Genomic DNA, 25,063 nt, shown 5'->3' with positions numbered 1-25,063 from the left:
CACAGAAATGTTATTGATTTCATTTATTTATTTTGCATTTGGTTATCTTTCTGAGATTTCTTATTAATTGTTATATCTTTCTAATTGATTTTCCTGCTGTACTAAGGTGGATTAATATATCATTTGCAAACCACATTTTTGCTCATTCCTTTCTCATTTCTTTCCCTGTATCTCATGGACTAGCTCTTCCAATAAAGCATGAAAGCCCAGAGGTGACAGAAACAGCATCTTTGACTTGTTCCTGATCTGAATCAGATGTTTCACCATAAGTACCATGTATGTTATTGTTTTCAAACCCATACTTTCTCATAGTAAGTAAGCATTTTTTTCCTAGTCTCCCTGATGCTTATTTGAATCAGAGTTACTTGTCTAATTTTGTTGGATGTTCATTTAGTATTGCATATTCAAAAGACCTTAAATTTTCCCCTTCCTTTAATGGGACATGTTGTGTGAAGAGATTTCTTTGTGCTGAAGTCATTTTAGAGATTAACTGTCCTTTGTCTTTAATCCCTTTAAGTGGGCTTTAAAAGAAGTGAGTGGTGAATCAATTTATCAGCATTGTCATTAAGAAGGTGGGTCTGATGTGGACTTACATTTGAATCCCATCTGACAGTAGCAGTGTGACTGGGTCATAATGCCTAAATTTATCTTTGTATTAGTGCTTCTTCTGTAAAGTGGAGAAGATATTAATGGTGTCCACCTTATAGGACTATTGTAAGGTTTAAACAACTCAATTTATGTAAAGCTTGTAGAAGAATGTTTTTTTTTTAAATTTTTAAATCATCTTTATTTTTATTGGATAGAGACAGCTAGACATTGAGAGGAATGGGGAGATAGTAAGAGATACAGAGAGACATCTGCAGCCCTGCTTCACCACTTGTGAAGCTTCCCTCTGCAGGTGGGGACTGGAGGCTTGAACCCAAGACCTCGTGCACTATAACATGTGTGCTTAACCAGGTGTGCCACCACCCAGCCCCTAGAATAATGTTTATCCTAAAATACTAGATAAATACAAACATACATTAAATGGTTGAGCATTTACTATGTGCCTTATAGTGAACTTGGGCTATAGATATAAAGATGGGGAAACTCACACAAGTTGGGTCTTTTCATGTTTGTAGCTTGGCAAGAAGTCCAGTTCTAATGAAATAATCAACTGATATGAAGATTTACTTCTTTTTAATTTTTAAATTTTCTTTATTGGGGAATTAATTTTTTTACATTTGACAGTAAATACAATAGTTTGTACATGCATAACATTTCCCAGTTTTCCATATAACAATACAACCCCCACTAGGTCCTCTGTCATCCTTTTTGGACCTGTATTCTCTCCACCCACCCACCCCAGAGTCTTTTACTTTGGTGCAGTACACCAATTCCAGTTCAGCTTCTACTTGTGTATTCTCTTCTGATCTTGTTTTTCAACTTCTGCCTGAGAGTGAGATCATCCCATATTCATCTTTCTGTTCTGAATTTTTCAAGGTCCATCCACGATTGACTGAAAACAGTGAAGTCACCATTTTTTATAGCTGAGTAGTATTCCATTGTGTATATATATCACAACTTGCTCAGTTACTCATCTGTTGTTGGTTGCTTCCAGGCTTTGCCTATTACAAATTGTGCTGCTAAGAACATATGTGTAAACAGATCTTTTTGGAGAGGTGCGTTGGGTTCCTTAGGATATATCTCCACTTTTTTTTTTAGAATTTATTACATGGAAATATTGACAAGACCATAGCATAAGACGGGGACAATTCCACACAGTTCCCACCATCAGAACTCCCTATTCCATCCCCTCTCCTGATAGCTTTCCTATTCTTTAACCTTCTGGGAGTATGGACCCAGGATCACTGTGGGATGCAGAAGGTGGAAGGTCTGGCTTCTGTAATTGCTTCCCTGCTGAACATGGGCATTGACAGGCCAATTCATACTCTCAGCCTGTCTTTCTCTTTCCCTAGTGGGGTGGGGCTGTGGGGAAGTGGGGCTCCAGGACACATTGGTGGTGTTGTCTGCCCAGGGAAGTCTGGTTGGCATCATGGTAGCATCTGGAACCTGGTGGCTGAAAAAGAGTTAAGATATAGAGCAGAAAAAATTGTTGACTAGTCATGAACCTAAAGGCAAGAATATAGCAGATGAAGATTTGGGGGTCTCCATTTTGGAAAAAAGCTAGTAGCTCTATATTAGGTATATTCTAAGGGGCCCATAACTTTACTAGTTTTTGCCTGTTTACATGACAGCTAACATGCAGACAGACAGTATTGTCTGGGGAGATGGTGTCATAGTTGGAAAAGGACTAGAAATCTAGATCAGGGAAGAGAGTAGTTCCCAAATATGGGAAATGTGTATAAATATTGTTAACTGTAAACCCCATTGATTTCATCTGGGGCCCATATTCAGCATAGGAACCTATGTAACCTCTGTATCCCTGTAGGTGTGAGCTTGCATTCTGTGGTCACAACTAGGAACATTCCAGGCTGTACTAATTTCAGGACCCATCTTCCTTGAATGGTAGAGTGTGTTGTCCAACTTCCCTTTGGAGAATGGAATATCTCTACCATTGTTGATCCACATTGAGGGCAAGGTCCTATAGGCCCACAAAGGAGTCCATTATGTTGTTCCTGATGGAAATGACCAGTGATCGTGGAGAGAGGGATCTGTTAGAGGTATAGGCCCATCATGTCTGTGTGGCAATTCCAGGATTCCCTGACTTGGGTCCTAGGTGATGGGGTGGCCTGGTAGTGATCAGAGTCATTGTTAAAGTATGCCAGTCTCTTGCTCTTATCCAGCTTTTATAGTCCTTACTTTGTCTGACAAGGTTAGCTTTGGAGTGACTGAGGGAAGTTAAATAGGAAGTTGGTGAGGAGGGTATCTAGGTCTAAGTAGAAACTATTTGACTAGGTACTTTATGGTGTCTTTTTTAGGTCTGGAGATTTACTTCTAATAAGCACTACCATGGGCTGTTGTTGGGTCATGAAAACATATAATGGATTTAGCACAGTCAAGGAGGGACACTTGACTTAGATCTGAAAGAAAAATATTACAAGAAGGGAAGGATGAGTGTTCCAGGCAGAGATAATAGCCATGTGGTTAAGTAATAAAAGAGTGTGGCAGGTAACAATATTTATACACTTTCCCCGTATTTGAGAGCTACTCTCTTACCTGATCCAGCTTTCTAGCCCTTGTTCCAACCATGACATCATCTCCCCAGACAATAAATGGGGTCCACCTGCATATCAGATATCAGGCTCAGGCAAAAACAAATAAAGTCATGGGCTCTTTGGAATATACCTAAAATAAACCTACTAGCTATTTCCAAAATGGAAACCCCAAATCTTCATCTGCTATATTCTTGCCTTTAGGTTCATGACTAGTCAACAATTTTTTCTGCTTTATATCTTAACTCTTTTTTCAGCCACCAGGTTCCAGATGCTACCATGATGCCAACCAGACTTCCCTGGGCAGACAACGCCACCAATGTGTCCTGGAGCCCCACTTCCCCACAGCCCCACCCCACTAGGGAAAGAGAAAGACAGGCTGAGAGTATGGATTAGCCTGTCAATGCCCATGTTCAGCAGGGAAGCAATTACAGAAGCCAGACCTTCCACCTTCTGCGTCCCACAATGACCTTGGGTCCTTATTCCCAGAGGGATAGAGAATGGGAAAGCTATCAGGGGAGGGGATGGAATAGGGAGTTCTGATGGTGGGAATTGTGTGGAATTCTACCCCTCTTTTCCTATGGTCTTGTCCGTGTTTCCATTTTATAAATAAAAATTGTGTGTGTGTGTGTGTGTGTGTGTGTGACAGGTATAGAGGACTGAGAAGGGTTTTACTGTTAAATTGGTAAACACAAAACTAAGAGGACACTAGATGGACAGACCATGCAGAGACCCTCCTTCCTGAAGAACAAGGGGTAGCCATTCGAATTTAAATGTAGGGAGCAAAAGAAGATTCCGTTTTTAAGAGAGATACCTTCTTCCACCAGCTTCAGTGTTGACAAAGACCAGAGTACAAACATAGCTATCTGGTTAGGAAGTTGGCTTGTCAGTCTAGGGGAGAGATTGGTGTGAACTGGGGAGAAATAAAGATGGAGCCAGGGTGATAGATAGACCATGAAGTTGTAGAGGAGAAGAAATGTCTGGACAGGGTAGGTGAAGGATATCATGTGTCTGGACATCCCCTAAGGGGATGCCTGCCTTGAAGCTTAGAAGGGTGCTGACTTTGACTGTGAAGTAATAAGTTATTGCATAAGTGTGATATTTCTCTAAACCAGGGGGAGATGAGTGGAGATCCCAGTACTGAATCCAAAAACATAAGAGGTAAGAAGGAGAGCATGGTGACATGGAAGCCTGTGATTACACAGCTCAGAGAATGTTCACTGGTTAGTAGCATTCTCATGTCACCAGGTAGACAAGCCTTACCCAGAGTCTGTGATCACTGGTGGTTCCCCAACTGGCACACATGCACAGTGGAGCCTGAGATGTTCTGCCTGGGGTGGGGGGCATTTGCAGGAGGGTGTGAGTGACAGTGCTGGATGCAACTGCAAGGGAGGTCTATTAAATGAAGATCAGAAGTGTTGGCTGAGCCCAACCCTTGCCTTGCTAGAACCAGTTGGGTGGATGAATTGGACTAGAAAGTAGACCTTGACAGGGCTGGATAGTGAGTGGGAGTTAAGGAAATAGAGGCATTAAAGTATAGACCGATTGTATTTTCTAGAACTGTGGCTTTTAATGAGGAAGAGAAAGAACTGGAGGGAAAAGGAAAATGGATTGGGGGTTGTTTGCTTAAAGATAAAAAGTCTTGGGTACATTTAAAATGGGATACTTCTGGTGGGGGAAAATGATTGAACATATGTCAGATATAGAAGTAGGAGACATATATACAATTCAAAGGTTAGGAGAGGATGGAAGAGTAAGTGGAGGAATTATACTTAGTGGAAGGAAGGTGGTTTCCTTGTAAGAGTCAGGGAGACAGTATGGGGCAAGAGAGAAGGATATGGACTTGGGAAGTTAAGGAAATTCCCCACTGATGGCTATTATTTTCTCAGGAGAGAGGGACATTGGACATGATTTGAAAGGAGAGGACTCAGGTGGCTGTAAAGAATGGGGAAGGTATGATCACTCTGACATTTAATAATGCCAGAGGAAACCCAAATTCTGCCTAGTCTGCTTATTATTGTTATTTTATTTTTATTTATAAAAAGGAAACACTGATAAAAACCATAGGATAAGAGGGGTACAACTCCACACAATCCCCGTGACTGAACTCCATATCCCACCCAGATAGCTTTCCTATTCTTTATCCCTTTGGGAGTATGGACCAAGAGATATTATGGGGCGCAGAAGGTGGAAGGTCTGGCTTCTGTAATTGCTTCCCTGCTGAACATGGGCATTGACAGGTTGATCCATACTCACAGCCTGTCATTTTTTTTTTTCAAACTCTGTGCCTTTGTTTTCTAGTTCCCGAGCTGTCCTGAAGCTCAAATACAAGATGTGTGTGTTTTTCCTGTGCGTGCATACTTGAAATCTGTGTTGGCCATGCAGTTTCTGTCAGTGCATAGGGCTGACCTGCATGAAGCACCTGGAATGGTGGCCTAATGATTCTCTAACACATCATTCCTGTCCTGCTGGAAGCTTTCAGACATTCTTCTGACTCCATTAACTGCTTTCTTTCTCTCTCTGTCCCCCAGGTCAAAACTGTACATTCCAACTGCAGGGTCCCAATGGGACCGTGGAAAGCCCAGGTTTCCCGTATGGCTACCCCAATTATGCCAACTGCACGTGGACCATCACCGCAGAGGACCAGCACAGGATCCAGCTGGTGTTCCAGTCCTTTGCCCTGGAAGAGGACTTTGATGTCCTGTCAGTGTTTGATGGGCCGCCCCAGCCAGAGAACCTGCGAACTAGGTACCACCTATCCTCCCCTATAACAAACAACGGGGCTCCGAGTCAAACAGGCTAACAGGAACAACCCGTGTGGGTGAAAGTTTGATGATCATCTGCAAAGATGTCTGTATTTATGAGATCGGCCCTCAACCCCTCTGCTTTCTTTTATGTTTTCCCCATTTTCTCTCTTTAGAAGTATACCCAATTGGCAGTGTTGCTGAATAGGACATTTGGGAAGACAAGATAGAAATATAAAAGCATTATAGAGTGATTCAAAGCTTTCTGTTGAAACTGATTTCACATGCATCCGTGTGTGTGCTTATGCCTGCTAGTCTTCTTTTCTTACACAGAATCCAGTAGACCCCACTGACCTGCACTGAAGACTAATAGTGACCATGTCTTGCCATCAGCATTTGAATACCATCATTGCAGTTGTATCGCTTTTGCTGTGGTTTTGCTTTTTTGGTTCAAGTTAATGAGATCAGCAATAGTTGGAAAATATGTGCTAAGAAATTTTGAGAGAGATTACCTTCAAATAAGCCTTATTACAGTATTTTGTTACAGCTGTTTTATTGTTGCTATTGTTATTCTTTTACTGTGCTTAATTTATAATTAAACATTATCAGATATATTTACCTATAGGAGAAACATAGCTTGTATGGGAATTTGGTGCTGTCTGATGTTTCTTCCACAGTGCTCCCATGTTGTGCTGGGGATTGTTCCTAGGGTCTCAGGCACAGTAGAGTTTGCTCTCTGCTCAGCTATGTCACAGGCAGTGAAGAAGTCCCATAAGAGATGGGATGTTTCTCTGGCCTAAAAGGGTGAGGTTTCTACTACTAGCCTGTAACCTTTACTTCTTGATTCTAAAGAATTTTAAGGTATGTAGGTTGGTGTAGCAAAACTACATTCTCCAGAATTCCTGCACTGAGCAACAAAGAAAATAAAAGTGTCCCAAAGGAAGAATGCAAGACAAAAGATTGAACTGGAGAGGACCTTTGACTCTGAGTCAAAGATACTGGGAGCAGAGGAAAAAGGGCAAGCTGCATCAGCCAGGAGGAAGGGGGAGGGGGAGGAGATGTGGTGGGAACTGGGAATGTGGAGCAGAGCAGAGCTGAGCAGAGGACACCTGAGGGCTGGGCCAGCAAGGGAAGAAACAGTAACTACAGGTGAAGGGGGAGCAGTTGTCATGGACATTACTTTTCTGAGTGTTTTTCACTATCTCTAGTTTAAGGCAATAAAATCCCATTTTCATATAAGGAGTTAATAAATGTTTGCTGATTTTCTAGCAACACCTGAAAGGTAACAACCTAGAATTAGTGATTTCTTTATTTATATAGGTAAGAGCCCCCATTATTATTATTTATTATTTATTAATGAGAAAGATAGGAGAGAGAGAAAGAGTTAGCCATCCCTCTAGTACATGTGCTACTGGAGATTGAACTCAGGGCTGCATGCTTGAGACTCCAATGTGTTTTCCATTGCACCAAGAAGTGCACAGAATTAAGATTATAATTATTTAATTTTTATTAGTGATTTAATAATGATTGACAAGACTGTGAGATAAGAGGTGTACCATTCCAGTACACATTCCAGCTTCAGTCTGAGCTCATATTTCAGGGTCATAGCTAGGAACATCCTAGGTTGCACTCATTTCAGGACTAGTCTTCTTAGAGTGGGAAAGTATGATAACCCAGCCTCCCTTCAGAGAGTGGGGCAGTTTCCACCATTGTTGTCCTATGTTGAGAGCAAGGTCATGTAGGGGCCCACAGGAGGGATTATGATGTTCCTTATGGAGATGATCAGTGATGGAGGAGAGAGGGATATGTTAGAGGTCTAGGCCCATCATATCTATATGAGGATCTCAAGATTCCCTGACTAGGGCCTCTGATGATGGGGTGGCCTGATTGTGACCAAAAAGACCATCATTAGAGTGTACCTATCTCTTTCCCTTATCCAGCTTTTGTAGTCCTTACTTTGACAAGGTTAGCCTTGGAGAGATTGAGGGAAGTGAAATATGAAGTAAGTGAGAAGGGTATCTAGGTCTAAGTAGAAACTATTTGATTAAGTACTTCATAGTATCTTTTTACGGTCTTTCTACTTGTTTGTTGCTCTTATTGAGTCACTGTGGACCATTGCACATTTTCACTTTAAGGAATATATTTCCCCCTTACTTATGGATAAGTGGGCCCTATCTCATGGGTCTGGGTTTGTATCTAGATACTATAACTTTTTTAGGAAGTGCACCACCAAAAATGGAATTAAGGAGTCCTATGAGCTAGGAAAGGTCTCACCAGAGTAATGGAACTGGAATGTTGACATCCCAGGCTTGGAGTCTCTAAGCATACTCAGAAGTGAAACATGTTGAGGTGGCACTAGTTGCCTTGATTTGATTGAGATCAGCAGATATAGTACCAAATCATATGGACCAAGAGAAGCATAAAGGACAACAAGCAAAGCTGCAGAGGTTCTAGAACTGGGAGAAATATGGGCTTTATAGAGAATAAGGAAGGTTCCTTGCTATCTTAGAGCTTAAGAAGGCAATAGATGGGGAGGGGGGGCTCAGGTGGTAGCACTGCGGGTTAAGTGCACGTGGCACAAAGCACAAGGACTGGCGTAAGGATCCCGGTTCGAGTCCCCGGCTCCCCACCTGCTTGGGAGTCGCTTCACAGGCGGTGAAGCAGGTCTGCAGGTGTCTGTCTTTCTCTCCCTCCTCTGTCTTCTCCTCCTCTCTCCATTTCTCTCTGTCCTATCCAAGAATGAACGACATCAACAGTAACAATAATAATCACAACACGGCTACAAGAAGGGCAACAAAAGGGGGAAAATGGCCTCCAGGAGCAGTGGATTCATGGTGCAGGCACTGAGCCCCAGCAATAACCCTGGAGGAGAAAAAAAAAAAAACCCCAAAATAAAAAAAAAAAATAAAAAAATAAAGGAGGCAACAGATAATAATTATTATAACCAGATTATTTGGGAACTTAGTTTACTTTGAAAATCCCATTGTTAGGACTTACTGTACCATATAAGACCTTACCATTGATTTGTGTCATTTAATGCTATTTACAAATAATCTTAGATACTGGCAGAACTGGTTAGTTCTGGTCTTTTTTGTCCTAAGATTATATAAGTGATTTAATATTAAAAAATAAAATAAATTTTAAAAAGTTATTATTAGAAATGCATTAACAAATTAAGTTCAGTGTTAAAATTAAATCAGTTTACTAATTTGAAACTGTAAGTACTTAGATTGAAGGAATATATACTCAAAACTGAAGTCTGTGCATTAAAATGCTTAAGACATTCAATCTATTTTCCCCTCTCATATTGATTAAACAAAGATTTATAAGACTGTAAGTAGGAATATATATTAACATCATTCTCACCACCAAAGGTCTATGTCCCTACCCCCACCCCCCTATAGTGGAGCTGAAAATCTACCCTCCCCCTTCACCCAGAGTTTTTTACTTTGGTGCAATACCCCAAACTCAATCAAATTCTGCTTTGTGTTTTCCATTCTGTTCTTCTTTCTCTACTTCTGTTTATGGGTAAGATCATCCCATATTCGTCTTTCTCTTTCTGGCTTATCTCACTCAACATAATTCTTTCTAGCTCCATCCAAGATGGGTTTGAGAAGGTGGGTTTATTATTCTTCATAGTTACGTAGCATTCCATTGTATATATATATATATATATATATATATACCACAGCGTTCTCAGTATTCATCTGTTGTTTCCAAATTTTGGCTATTACGAATTGTGCTGCTGTGCACATAGGTGTACACATATCTTTTTGGATGAGTGTGTTTGACTCCTTAGGATATATCCCTAGGAAAGGACTTACTGGTTCATATGGATGGTCCATTTCTAGCCTTGTCAGGGTTCTCCAGATTGTTCTCCACAGGGGTTGGACCAATTTATATTTCTTCCAGTAGTGTTTGATAGTTCCTTTGTCCCCATAGCCTCTCCAGAATTTGTTTTTCACAGAGGTGAAGTGGTATCTCATTGTTGTCTTTATTTGCATTTCTCTGACAAGCAGTGACTTGGAGCAATTTTTCATGTTTCTTGGCCTTTTGTATCTCTAGTGAATATTCTATTCTGTTCATACTCTCTCCCCAATTTTGAATTGGGTCATTTGCTTTTTGTTGCTCAGTTTGGTGAGCTCTTTATATATTTGGTTATTAGCATCTAGTCTGATGTATGGCATGTAGCAATCTTCTCCCACTCTATGAGGAGTCTCTTCTTTCGCTATGCAGAAGCTTTTCAATTTGATATAGTCCCATTGGTTTATTTTTGTTTTAGTCTTCCTTGCAATTGGGTGTGTATCTTCAAAGATGCCCTTGAGATTTAGATAGCAAAGTGTTCCACCAATGTTTTCCTGTATTTTTTAAAATATTTATTTATTTCCTTTTTGTTGCCCTTGTTTTTTTTATTGTAGTTGTAGCTATTGGTGTTGATGTCGTCGTTGTTGGGTTAGACAGAGAGAAATGGAGAGAGGAAGAGAAGACAGAGAGGAGGAGAGAAAGATAGACCCCTGCAGACCTGCTTCACTGCCTGTGAAGCAAACTCCTTGCAGGTGGGGAGCCAAGGGCTAGAACCCGGATCCTTATGCTGGTCCTTGTGCTTTGCGCCACATGCGCTTAACCCGCTGTGCTACCACCCAACTCCCTCCTCTTAAGTATTTGATAGTTTTTGGTCTAACATCCAGGTCCTTGATCCATGGAACTGACTTTTGTTTCTGCTGAGATAAAGTGGTTCAGTTTCATTCTTCTGCATGTTTCAACCCAGTTTTCCCAGCACCATTTATTGAAGAGAGTCTCCTTCCTCCATTTAATACTTTGGGCCCCCTTGTCAAAAATTAGATGTCCATATGTGTGGGGAAGAACCCCATATTAATTTGAAGGATATGAGCTCTCCCTGTAATTGTTTTGGCACAGAAGACCCTGGGTGTATTTTTGGCCATGACACTGCCTGTCCTGTGTTTGAAGAGGGGCTGCCAGTGTTTGTAAGCTTTACAGGGTCATCTCTGGACTGTTTCTGCCATGTTTCACAGCTGTTCATTTCAGTTCTTTTCAGAAGTCGCCAAAGGCAAACTCTAGTTGAGCTAGTCCATCAGATGAAGGACTAGAAAGAGTACTCTGCCTCTTAGCACCCTGAGAGCCAAAGGAGCTCATAGATTTGGAGACCCTAGAAAAAGAAATATTCTCAGAAGCCAGCCCAAATAATATGATATTCCTTTGGGGATAACAGGGAAGAAAATGTAGGTAGTTTATGTTGGGTGGATATGTTGGGTCTTTGTCAATTTGTTTCATGTTCTTGGTTGATTTCTATACTACTCAGGTTTTCTTTTTCGTGAACCAATTTTTATTCCAGTTTGCTAAGGAAATTAATGCATTTTATGGGGATGTCAAAGGCATTTGTCTAAAATTATAAATCATTTTTTCTGTGCACCGTTTCTATCTCCATGGTGTCTGGGGTCACCTCCCCTTTCTTATATCTACTCCTGTGCATTTGTGTTTTCTTTCTTTTCACTCAATTAGTATTTCCAGAAGTTTGCTTTGTCTATTGATCTTTTTATAGTTCCAACTCCAGGGCTATCACTTTTATTCTTTTTCTGTTATCTATCTTATTGATTTCTGCTTTTATCTGTATTCATTCTTTTTTTCCTTACCTCAGGCTGATGTTGCTCTTTTGCTGATTTCATCAGCTGAATGAGTTTCATCATTTCTTGTTTGATAATGAAAACATTAAGAGGCTTTTCCCGCTAAGTACAACTTTGACCAAGTCCCATAAATTTTGATGGATAGTCGTTACTTTAGAAAGTGTCTCTAATTGCAGTTTTATTCTTTCTTTAACTCTAGGGTGCTTTCTCCAGATTTTCCAGTGATATATTTGTATGCTTAAAATGATTTTCTAGTTATATTGCATTATTATCCCATTATGATTTCTACTTTGGAGAATTTGTTGACTGTTACCTCTCAGCATAAGACCAGTTTTTGTAATTGTTCAGAGTATTTGAAAATCACATATATTCTGGGAAAAAGTCGTGTTATTATTCAGTTTTTCTAAATTTTTTCCAAATGTTTGTGACTTTTTATTGAGAGGTAGAGATAGATACCAACCAGAGCACTGCTTTGACACTTCCACCATTTCCACTGAGGACCTCACAGTTAATAAAGCATGTTCTCTAACTATGAGTTACACTCCTTAGTGCATAATTTTTCATTTACTGTCTAAATGATGCTTGTCAAGGATAAGTATCCCATTGTCTTCAAATTTCCTCTATTGTTTTGTCAATTTATCCTTTAATATTTAAGCTTTTATTTTATATATTTTGGTACTATACTTGCCAGCACCTGTTTTTAAACATTACATGTTCTGAGTGAATTTTATAGATGCTTTTCAGTGTGGATTTTTTTTTCTTCATGTGACTTAATTATTGGTGACTTAGTAATACTAACTCTGACACCATCTTCCCAGACAATAATTTCTGCCCACCTGCATTTCAGCTGTTGGGCTCAGGCAAAATTACTAAAGTCATGGGCCCCCTGGAATACAAGTAAAACAGGCTTCCTAACTTTTTCCAACATGAAGACCCCAAATCTCACCTGCTATATTCTTATCCTTAGGTTTTCCTGATTATAAACAATTTGTTCTGCTTTAGATCTTAATGCTTCTCAGCCACCAAGTTGCCAAAGCTACCACAGAAGTCTGCTCCACTAGGAAAATAGGCTGGGAGTATGGATTGACCTGTTAATACGCATGTTCAGTGGAGAAGCAACTGCAGATGCCAGACCTCATAAAGATCCCATAAAGATCTTTGGTCCATACTTCCAGAGGGATAAAAAATCAGGAAGCTTCCAGTGGAGGGGATATGGAAATCTGGTGGTGGGAATTATATGTACTGGTACCCCTCTTATCCCACAATCTTGTCAATCATTATTAAATCACTAATAAATACAATATTTTACGAGATTATGAGATTACAGTTGTATAGTTACTCACCACACCCACCACCAAAGTTCCATGACTCCCAAGCATTCCCCAATAACAACTACCATATGTATTTCTCACAAAGTCTGTGGAGCTACTCCCCTGCAGGTGGGGAGCCAGGGGCTCGAACCGGGATCCTTAAGCTGGTCCTTGTGCTTAACCTGCTGCACTAGTGCCCAACTCCCTGGGTTACTTATTTTTTTAGCTGTATGATTTCTCCATATATGTTTGATATCAGTCCCTTGTCAGTTGTGTAATGTGCAAATACCTATTCACAGTTACCGGGTTGCCTTTTTATCCTTGTAGAATTTTCATTTGATATGTAGAAAAAGACCAGCTAGACAGGATGTTGACAGATCAATTCAACTTACAGTGTGGTCTGAAGAAGTAACTTTAACCATTAAGTAGGTGTCTTTCTCCCACGGCACCCCCTCTTTCCACTTCCTTGCTCACTGACCACAGTAGTGTGTACCCACCTTTGGCTGAGTTGTATCTTCAGAAGTCTCAGCTGTAGTTTGATGAGATTAATCGTGTTCTGTTGAATGTTTGGTTGCTTTGTAGCACTATGGAGCTGCTGCTGCTACTTCATGACCACAAATTCTGGAAGTCGCTGAAAGTTATTTTTATTCTCAGATGTTTTCTGTCTTAAACTCTACATGGATACGCATATTCTATATTGATATATTGCTTTCACTTTCTTTTCTGCTTCCATTTATTGGGACTGTGCCAATTTCTCTTATTTTGAATATACATAAAATATCTATATGCCATTGTTTTAGGTGTATCTTTTAGAGTACTGTGTCATTGGGTTTTATTTTTAAACCTCTGTTAACAGTCTTTATTCTTTAGTAGGTTAATCCACTCAGACTTTTCAGTGATAACTGAAAGTACATGTTTTCTCTACCTTTCCAGTGATTTCTATTCTACTAGTGCTGAGAGTTATTTCTTTGGATCACATTGTAATTTGTGCTTCTCTGTTAACACCTTGTCTAGCTATCCTTTTTCTTAACTGGTTGTTACTGCTACTATTTGTTGTAGAAACTCCTTATTGTTTGAAGCATGTGATGTCCATCTTTTGTTCCTAATTTATAATGTTATAATATGTATTTATTTTTTAATAGACCATACATATTTCCATGCAAATCTAGGGGATCAGATTGGAAAGGTGCTTAAAACATGCTGTCTTGGCTCTCCACCTTGAACTGGAAATTTCTTTCGTTTTGCTGTTGGATTATTCATCACTGATATGTAGAAATAGAATTGACTTTCTTGTGTATTGATCTTGTGTCCTTTAACCTTTTTTATGGTTGTTGTGGTTATTATTATTATTGTTATTGATGATAGTCATTGTTGTTGGATAGCACAGAGAGAAATGTAGAGAGGAGGGGAAGACAGAGGGGGGAGAGAAAGATAGGCACCTGCAGACCTGCTTTACCACTTGTGAAGCAACCCCTCTGCAAGTGGGGAGTCAGGGCTTGAACCAGGATCCTTAAACTTGTCCTTACGCTTGGCATGGCCATGTGTGTTTAACCCACTGAGCTAACTGCCCGGCACCCCTCCTTTAACCTTTTAGAATTTGTTCTTAATAGTTCTAATTAAGCATTGTGAATAAAAATTGGATTTTCTCCTTTGCAACCTAGTGCAATCTCCTTCTCTCTCTCTCCCTCTCTCTCTCTCTCTCTCTCTCTCTCTCTCTCTCTCTCGTTGTCTGTGACCACTGGCTAGAATGAACCTCCAGTATAGCATTAAATACAAGTGGTGAGAATTTCTGATCTTAGTCATTTAGACTTTCATCATTAAGTTTGATGTTTGTTTTAGTATTTATTTGTTGCCCTTTAATGGGGGTTTCTAACCAATAGATTTTGCCATAATCCTCCTGCAGTGTGAAAAAGGTACTGGGGTGGGGACCATATTGACAGTCACCAGGCAGATGATGGTAGTCGTATGACCTACTACAGTGGGAAGAGAAGAGGGCATGGGTGTATCCTATGTTAGAGGGAAAGAATTTCCCAGGTGTTCAGGGTGGCTTTATAGGGTCTGCAGAATGGAAATGAGAAGAAGGAAGCATGGAGAATGACTCTGTAGTGTCTGTCTTAGATGCAGATAACAAGGCAGATCAGCCTGTAGGGAAGTTCAGTCTCCAGCAAAATGTGTTCTCACAGGGTATTTGCTGCACTGATGTCTTTCTTTGTTCATTTAGCAGAATGGGCAGGTCATTTTCTCTCACCTGAGAGACAGTAGGGTGCAATGGGTACAGGCCTAGATTCATATAATTCTACGATCTGCATTTACTTATGCTGTGACTTATGCAGATTTGGCCTTTCTGAGTCATAGCTACAAAATGAAGGTGACTCTGGCCTGGCCTACCTTACTTGTTGTGGGTGAGTTCCTGCTATAGATTGCTACATGAGCTATAAATAGGAGCTACATCCTTTCCTGCCCTTCTGATCTTAGGACCTATGAACTCACACTTTCACCATATGTATATGTGTATGTATATGTATCTACATATATACAAATAGATATAGGTATAAGCATGCACACATCAAGCAGTTGTAGGTGTGGAGGACAAACGCTGAAAGGCTTGGGGGGGCAGGAGGTGGAGGGAGTCACCCCTTGGGAGTGGTGCTGCTGCAGCTGGTCATCCACCGGCCCTTGCTTGCTTCACCCAGAGTTTCATGGCTTTATTTAGAACTTCACAGCCATAAGTTCTGTAATTCTGCTCTGTGTGTTTTTTATGCATCTCTTAGTCATCCTCCTTCTCTCCAACACTGATTTCTTTCACTCTATGGATGCTTTCCAACCCAAGGCTAAAGCCACCTCCCCATTAAAAAATAACAGACCCCTTTAAATTCTTTTTCTAACTGCTCACTGCATGTGGTGTGAGCAAAGAGATCCCTGGCTGATTAGATTCTAATCTCCTTGAACTGAGAGTCAAATCTCTCCTCACGTTTTGCTGTGGTAGAGCCATGCAGTGAAATATATGTCTTGTAAGTAGATGACATGCATTTGAGATCTAGCTCATGCCTAGCTTCCTGCCACTAGCAGGTGAGTTGTACTCTTATCCTTAGCATCCTCATGTATGAAATGGGTATATCAATATCTGCTTTGTAGGTTGGCTGGAGAGGATAAAAATAATGCTTATAAGCTGCTTTGAATTGTGATGATATAAATGAAAGGAATATGGGCCAGGTAGTGGCGCATGCACAAGGACCCAGCTTCAAGACCCTGCTCCCCACCTGCAGGGGGGATGCTTTATGAGCAGTGAAGCAGGTCTGCAGATGCCTACCCTGCTCTCTCCTTTATCTCCCTCTCTTTTCAATTTTCCTTTGTCCTATTAAGTGAAAGGGGGAAAATGGCTACTGGAGTGGTGGATTCAGCATTGGATCGACCTTCTTGTGGTGCATCCCGTGAGTACCCATTCATTGGGGAAACTGATGATCCTTTCTAGCCAACTGAATCCACATGGATCCCAGTCACTTTCAAAGCCAGCAACAAGCAGCTCCTGACAGCTTTCAATCTGATGCTGTTGACTGGCTACGGAAGAAGGGCAAACGCTAGAAGAAGAAGAAGAAGAAGAAGTGCTAACACCGAGCCCCAGTGATAACTCAGGTAGAGAAGAAAGAAGAAGGAGAAGGAAGAGAAGAAGAAGAAGAAGGAGGAGGAGGGGAGGAAAGAGGAGGAGAAGAAAGGAATACTTGTGTATGCCTAGAAAATATTAGAAAGCACAACTAAAGATATTGCAAAAGCAGTACATATTGGCAGCAGGAATAGTTAAGCTGGTAGATCACAGGACATGTGTACCTAAGGCTTCCTATTTCATCTTCTTGGCCCAAATGCATTGAATTGGTACTCTGGAGACTCAGTCTCTCTCTCTCTCCCTCTCTCTCTCTCTTTGATTCTCTATCAAAAAAAAATTCTATAGTTGAAAACCAACACTCCATTTGTTATTATTTACATTATACATTTATTTGTTTTTTAAGATTTACCTTATTATTTAAATCATATGGTAGAGAGCTTCCTTCTGTGCTGTAGGGGGCCTGGTTTAAACCTGGGTCATGCACAGGACAAAGCAGCACACTAACCAAGTGAGCAATTTTGCTGGTGCCTGCAGGTGATTTTGTCCACTTGGAGACATTGATCCTATCTGGAGACATTTTTGGTTGCCACAAATGGAGTGGGGGTTATGACATCCAGTGGGCTGAGTCCAGAGTTTCTGTTAAATATCTTGCCATGCACAGAACTCTTGCCCATGGCCATGTCAGATAGTATTGAGGTTGAGAAAACATAAAGTAGACTCACTGAGGAGTTAGACTTTTAGCATCAAATGCACCTTGTTTCTAATCCTATTTGTATGCCAGTGGCCAATAAGTAAGTCAACCCATCTGAGCCTCAGTTTCCTCTTCTGTGAAATGGGGAATGATCAGAGATGCTCTGTGCTGGCAGCTGCACCTGGTGTCACTAATTGAAGAGGTATCAGTAAGCACAATGCTCGCAGCTTGTTCGAAATGCAGACACCATTCATCTCCCAATGACTCCCTTTCTCCACCAGGAGTTCATCGTCATCTTCTTGAAAGCATCTCACATTTCATCTAGAGCTATTCATAAGCAGCAACATCCCAGGGTGCCAGAAGGCAGCGTCTGGCTGCTTGAAATTGAATTTACAATAGAAGCTGATCAGATTCTTCTCATAATGGATCAGGGTGGGAAATGGGAGTAGGAGCTGGTCCTGAAGGCCAGGGAGCCAGTAGGAGTTTGGAAATTAGCAACAAAAGAACAAAGAACCTTCTGGATAATGCAGTGTCAGCCCTGCCTGGATAAATTACTGAAACAATCTCCACATCTCGGCGTTTGCACAATTAGATGGCCTCTCCATGCTGGCAAACACCCTATTGCATTGCAGTTTAATGTGGAATGAAGTTTTCTAATGGAACATAAGCAAACATAATCTGTGGAGACACTGCTAATAAACTACATCATTGTATATGAGAGGTTTTCGAGGGTGTCTGGTGGTGACTGCACAAGTTAAGCACAGCTAAGCATCCCTTAATTTATACATTTGGGCTCAAGTTATGGGAAACACTACCACTCCTTCCATCAATTACTGGCAATACACATTCAGTCATCAGCCTAAGGTGGAATGCAGCTCTAGTCATTTGAAGCTGGTTGCAGATTTCACATAACTAGCACTCGACACCTGTTTAGAAGTTGTAAAAAAAAAAATTCCACAGATTTGCCAGATTTACTGTCTCCTTATGAATATGTATCATAGCACAGGACCCTAAAAGATCTGTCACTTACTACTCAAGAAGTGGGGCTTGCATGCACATCAATAGGATTGTCCTTGGAGGACCCACTCCCCAACATACCTAGAGTTTATGTCTTCGTCAGTATTCCTGCTTTGAGCCAGCGTATGAGGGAGCATTCTTGGGTTAAGAGTCAAATAGACTATACTGGAGAGGGGAAAGAAGAAACAATGACACTGAACACCTATTGTTTTTTTTATTTTTTTTATTTTTTGCCTCCATGGCTATTACTGAGCCTTGGTGCCTGCACAATGAATCCACTGCTCCTGGAAGCCATCTTTTTGCTGTTGTTGTTGTTGCTGCTGTTATTGTTGTTGGATTGGACAGAGATAAATTGAGAGAGGTGGGGAAGACAGAGAAGGGAAATGAAATGACTCCCCCCCCTGCAGGTGAGGAGCAGGGGTCTTGAACTGGGATCCTTGCTCTGGTCTTTGTCTGGCCCCACACCTATTATTAAGCAAGCACTGTGTTAACACATTCATTCATTATCATATATTCATCATATATTGCGTGTCTACCAGGAATGTCAATGCTGGTAATATAACAGTTAGCAAGCCAATTTCTGTTTATCTTTGATTTTATTAGTGATTTAAACAATTATGAGATAATAGGTATGTAATTTCACACCATTCTGTGTCCCCATTTCCCCCATTGGCAACTGTAGTAGTTCTACGAATGCCATAGATGTGGGTTGGCTGTTATTTTTGTCTCTGTCTATATTTTAATATATTTTCCCATTTTTTTCTATGATTCTGCCTTCTGTATAAGTACCGTGTGCTAACCAATTGCATCACTAGAGCTCCAGTGATCCTGCCTTCTCTTCTAAGTCACACCTACACCTATTACTATTTCCAAATGTCCTTCCATTTTTTCTCTTCTTGCTGTGGGTACTGACAGAATTGGGTTTCAGAGCCCTCTGGTCATCTTCCTCTAACATTTTTTTACCCCACTGGAAGCGTGGACCAAAATTCTTTATGGGGTGCAGACATGGACATTATCAGGTTGATCTTTACCTACAGCCTGTTTCTATCTTTTCCTAGTTGGGTAGGGCTCTAGAGAGATGAGGTTCTGGGATACATTGGTGAGGTTGTTTGCCCCGGGAAGTCAGGATGGAATCATGGTAGCATTTGCAACTTGGTGGCTGGAAGGTGGCCAAATACAAAGCCAGAAAAAAAAAAAAAAAAGATTGATGTATAGAATCCCAAAAGTAGGAATAGAGCGGATGAAAGTAGAGATCTTAGGGTGGAAAAGAAATAGGAGGCCTATTAATATTAAGCAGACAAAAATAGACACAGATGCAACCCTCTGTGATTGGGGGACATGACCTAGCCTTGGGGAGATCTCTGCAGATGCTGATCTGTGGGCCTGAGATACCTGCTCTCTTCCTCTACTGCTGTGCTTATCTGTCACTTAATCATTCATGTTTCACCTCTGTTGTCACTTTATCACCTTGGGAATTCTGAGACACTCTTCCTTTTCGAACTGGTCAACTTACCTGTGACAACCTCCCAGATTACCATGCATCTGTCTTTCATGGTTTTATGTGTATATAAATATTTGACTTATCCTTATCTCTTCCACAACACCAGAAGCTCCTTGAATTACTGTAAAGAGAAAGCTCCTGTTTTATTTTCCATATTATCTTGAGGGTCCAGCCCGTCCTCGAGGCTCAGCAGATATTTGTGGGATGAATAAATAAATGATGAGGCATGGGGCAGTGAGGGGAGAGTGATCAAGTCATGAGAATAGTATGTGCTCAGGCATAGGAGAAAATGAGAGCAAGGCTAGGTGCAGGGTGGAAATGGGCTCACTGTGCGTGGTAAGGGATGGGGTGGGGCATGACTGGGCCAGATCTCCAGGGATATGTCTTGCCTGCAGAGCTTGCCGTATATCCTAGAGGGAGTGGGGGCACATAGAAAGGCTTTCAATAGGTATTACGTGTATTATCCACAACACATATATTCTATTTATAGTGATTCAATGATGGCTGGTGAGAAGGGTATTTTTAATTTCTTTGCAGAGTAGCTAAAAGGAAAGCAGACTGGGGTCTCCTAAAATCAGAAACCAGAGTTATCCACCTCCTCCGTTCACCCCCCAAATCCCTTCTCACTTGCTTGGATTTCCTTTGTATTCATTCTGTTTCCTTTAAAGAAAATTCAACCCATTTTTCTTTGTAAGCAATTTCTCTGAAATAATGAAAGTCATCTTTATGAAGTCAAGCAAAGCATTGGTGTGTTGGGTAAAACAATGCAAGTGCCCTGCTTTCCTGGGCCCTCATCCTGGCCTATTCCCTGGAGGTAACCCCTGTTAACAGTTTGGTGTGTGTCCAATTTCTTTTTAAATAAAGATTCATTAAACTGCCCATGAGGCTTATTGGGACATTCATCAGCCCTTTAAAAATTGTTCTGATGAATTAAGTGTAAACTAATTAGAAACATGGATTCAATTACCCTCGAAACACACAAGGGTTTAATAATTAATAGGAAGAGGGCTTGAGGCCAAAGGCATTATGGATTTTATCAAACCCCATAACATCTGAAAAGTAAATATGCTTGATTCACCCTAAATGCTGGTAAATTTGCCATCCGGAGGCAGACCTGTTGGTGGAGAGCTCTGTATTAATCAGGAAAGTTATGTATGATTAATAAGGAGCCAGCTGAAGAGTGCAGAGGCGGAAGTCTGCTGGACTTTGCTGGCCAGGACTGCCCAGGACAGGCTGCCTTTTTATGTTGCTGCAGCTGACTTCCTTCCTGATCTTTCAGCTGACAAGCTTTGAGAAATGTACTGAGGTCCCCAGTGAGGTCCCTGGCCCTTCTAGAGCCTCTAGGGAGCAATGCTAGGTCAAAACACACCACAGAACTTGGGGGAAAACATCCTGTTCACCCCACTCACCTGTGAGCTATGATGATTTAGACGGACTTAAAGAAGGTCAGGGGTTGGAATAAATATCTACCTGTTGTGCACCAAGTATGTATTATATCTCATGTAATGATCACAGTTTTCCTATAAATAAGACATACTGCCTCCACTTTAATGCAAAGGATTACTTCCTTTCTTGTCAAAGAGGCTGCCTGCTTCAGGATGGCTGTCTTCGGACTTGAGATCTGCTCAACACGTGAGCTTCCTCAGCACTGCCCAGCCACAGCAGGGCTCCAAGAGGTTGTGGAAGGGAGGAATTAGGATCTGTGGTGCTTGGGGCTGGACAAACCAACTGCAGTGACCCCTGGGGCAGCCATGTGTTCCATGAACTGATGCCAAAGGGTGAGCTTGGGCAGACGTAATATGGGGAGGGGCTGACAGCAGGTAATACACGAAGCCAGGTGGGCAGCAGTGTCGGGGGCCTGAGCAGTCTCTTCACCCACAGTAGCACCCTGTGGTTCAAGGTCAAAGTCAGTTTTTGTGGCACAGCCTCAACTCACTTGTTCACCAAGTCTGCTGTTTAATAGCAGCCAAAATTTTAGAGCCAGCGGAGCCTGAGTCTCAGGCCAAAAGCCTGTACTGCCTGCACCCATTATGTGTGATTAATCCTGCTCATAGTCATCAGGTGTTGGTTGAAGATACAACATTGTCCCATTATAATGTTGACTACTTTTTTTTTTAACCTATTTAATGATAGAGGCAGAGAGAAATGGAGGGGGAGAGGGAAAAATGGGGGAAAAAGAAATACCTGCGTTATCACTCCATCACTTATGAAGCTCTTCTCCGCACCCCACCTCCCTGCAGCTGAAACCCAGCTCTCAAGCATGGTAATGTTTGTGCTCTACTGGGTGTGCCATCCCCTGGTCACAGTGGTAGCTTATCCTTGACTTTCGTCTTCACCTTTCAAGGCAAGTAGCAGCTGTCAGGGTTGTTGTTGAAACAGGAAGGTGTCTCCTGCTTTATTCTCTATTGCCATTCCATAACCCTTGTGGGCCACAGAAATTGCTGTGCATGGGGCCCTGTTAACTTAGGGATAATGTCCTCAGAATTGATGCAGGTTTAGTATTGTAATTCTAGCCTTCATTGTGTCTGTCAGCAGAACTGCTACCTGAATAAACACCTCCCAAGTATTGATCTCCCTTAGAATTAAAGTAATTATAAATAAAACTAATTCTCAGCTTTTAAGTGAACAAAAAGTCAAGTTATTGCTTCCTTGAGTGCTCTAAGCTGCCATGAGATGTGGTGTCCAGAGCCAGGATTCTGGTAAGGAGAGCTGGCTTTCATCCCAGCTTGGCCACTGGTTTGCTGGTTTGCTAATTCCAGCCCCTACTCAGGAGCAGCTGCATTTTTTCTGATTTGTAAATTAGGGACTTAAGTGCACAGGGACTCCAAAGCTTCTCCCAGTTCCTGAATTATATGATTGAATGAATGATGCTGTATGGGAGCAAAATACTTCTGATCTCCTCGGCTTATTTTGACCCTAACTCGGGCATTGCTTTTGGTTCTTTCAGCAATTCCTCCATTTGTTTTTGGCACAGGGTTTATTTTCCAATGGCTTGTTGGGCAGGGTGGCAGAGGTTAACACCCTCCATCATTCTTGCTCCATTTTCACAGGGCAGAGTTGTCCATCCGAAGCAGTTGCCCAGTCAGTAATAATAGTTCCCAATCTTCCTTGCATCTGGATGTGGCCATATGATATGGCTTAATGGTCAGTCACCTCACCAGCCTTGTAGAAAATAAACTAATTAAAATAAGGAAAAGCAGATTTACAGAAAAGTTGTGAAGACTGTACAAAGTGTTCCTAGTAACCCCTTATTAGATTCCCCTGTGATTAACATCTCACATTTGTCTTAACTAGTGAATCAATATGAATGTGTTATTATTAGTCTTACGCAAATTTAGTCTGAATTTAGTCTTATTCAGAGTTAGTTTTATTGAGATTTTCTTTGTTTTTACTTAAAGTTCTTAGTCTGAGTTTAGTCTTATTCAGAGTTAGTTTTATTGAGATTTCCCTTGTTTTTACTTAAAGTTATTTTTTTGTGCCAAGGCCTCACACAAGAAGTTTAGTTATCTTATGTTCTTAGATATCTCTGTCTTTGATGAATGACAGTTTTGGAGAGTATAGGTCAAGCATATCCTTCCATTGCTATTTGTCTGATGTTTTTCTCATGATTAGGTTGGAGTAATGTGTTTTTGGAAGGAGGATCACGTTTTCATCAGGTCATATCAAGGATAGATAGTGTCAACAAGACATCAACAGGCAGTTACTGCCTGTTAGTGGTGATCCTCCTTGTATATGAAAGCCTTCTTCACTGTAAAGCCACTCCCCACTCCATGTTGTTGTCTTTGAAAGGAAGCCACTATGTGCTATCCACACACAAGCCCCATAAATTGCTTCATCTACATAAATTATTGACATAAGTTATTTAAAATTCTTCTATAGGAGAGATGTCTGCTCTCCAGTTATTGCTTTATGTCTCCTATGGATTAATACATATTCACTTTAGAATTTGGGTTATAATGCAATCAGAGTTTATGTGTTTTGTTGCTCCAACTATTCCAGCATTGGTCATTTTAAGTCTTTTTAGTTACATCCTTTGACATTGTCCTGCCATTGCTTCTTTTAATTTTGAGGAGGCTATTGTTGTCGCTATTTTTCCTCCAGAGCTCTTGGGTTCCTTTACATTGTTGGAGGATGGTATTAGAAATCAAGATCCAGTGCGCCACGTACTCATTGCTTTGGCAGCCGTTGCTTCTAGGCCCAGTCATCTGACAAGCACAGACTACATGCATACATGCTGTCCCATGTAGATGCACACAGCTATAAATATTTTACATGTATCCATCTGTGTTTATATTCAACTAAACAGGAGTTTATAGTGGAGCCCTGACCCTAATCCATTATCACATGGATAATTCTAGCCTCTCCCAGCCTTGTTTATCTGGAACTTTCTACTCCAGCAGTGAGAACCCGGCACTCACCATCTGCCATCCATTTATTTAATTGTTCAGTTGCAGGATACATGTGTAATGATACCAGAGCTGTGAACCTGCACACCTGTGACAAGCTCCTCCACTAGAGCACAGTGATTATGTGAGGCTCCTTTTGCCCTTAGCCTTCTAGATCCAACTCATTTCTTTTTTTCTCTCTGTTTTTATCATCTTTATTTATTTGATAGAGATAGCCAGAAATTGAGACCAAGGGGGATATAGAGAGGGAGAGAGACAGAGAGACACATGCAGCATTGCTTCACTGCTTGTGAAGCTTTCCTCCTGTAGGTGGGGACTGGGGGCTAGAACCCAGGTCCTTGTACATGGTAACATGTGCCCTTGACCAGGTGTGCCACCACTCACTTTTTTTTTTTTTTTTGCCTCCAGGGTTATCGCTGGGGTTCAGAACCTGCACTACAAATCCACTGCTTCTGGAGGCCTTTTTCCCTATTTTTGTTGGCCTTTTGCCCTTATTGTTGTTATTGTCATTACTACTGTTGTTATTGCTATTGTTGTTGGATAGGACAGAGAAATTGAGAGAGGAGGGGGAGACAGGGATGGGAGAGAAAGATAGACACCTGCAGACCCACTTTGTCAATTGTGAAGTGACCACCCCCCCCCCTTTAGGTGGGGAGCCGGGACTCAAACTGGGATCCTTACACCGGTCCTTGTACTTTGTGCCATGTGTGCTTAACCCGCTGTGCTACCAGCAGGCCCCCACTACTCACTTTTAAAGATCTTCAGGTCAGTGGCTTTCCTCCCCCCTTTCATGATACATCCATAAATACACTTTTTTTATATTACATCTTGCACTTCACCCTGGGGTCCCAAGACCTTTTAAGTGACTTAAAAAAATGTCATGCGTGAAGATTTACTCTTGGTGCCATAAAGTAACATAAATTTTGACAAATGCATAGTGGCATGTATTCACCATTGCAGTGTTATGTAGAGTAGTTTTGAAAAGAATCTTTTGTG

General features: G+C 41.2%; 1 protein-coding gene across 5 annotated transcripts in view; it reads left to right on the top strand.

Annotated features, from left to right (window-relative positions):
• CSMD2 (CUB and Sushi multiple domains 2) overlaps positions 1-25,063 on the top strand; it is an 814,611-nt gene that overhangs the window by 72,689 nt on the left and 716,859 nt on the right. For all 5 annotated transcript variants that reach the window (XM_060205823.1, XM_060205822.1, XM_060205821.1 and 2 more), the window contains exon 2: positions 5,687-5,903. In XM_060205823.1, the coding sequence (XP_060061806.1) occupies positions 5,687-5,903 (217 nt within the window). The remainder of the gene's footprint in view (positions 1-5,686; positions 5,904-25,063) is intronic.

This window comes from Erinaceus europaeus, chromosome 13 (assembly GCF_950295315.1).
Source record: "Erinaceus europaeus chromosome 13, mEriEur2.1, whole genome shotgun sequence".
NCBI classification, from domain to species: Eukaryota; Metazoa; Chordata; class Mammalia; order Eulipotyphla; family Erinaceidae; genus Erinaceus; species Erinaceus europaeus.
Note: the sequence above shows the minus strand (reverse complement) of the source record. Positions and strands in the feature narration are given on the sequence as shown.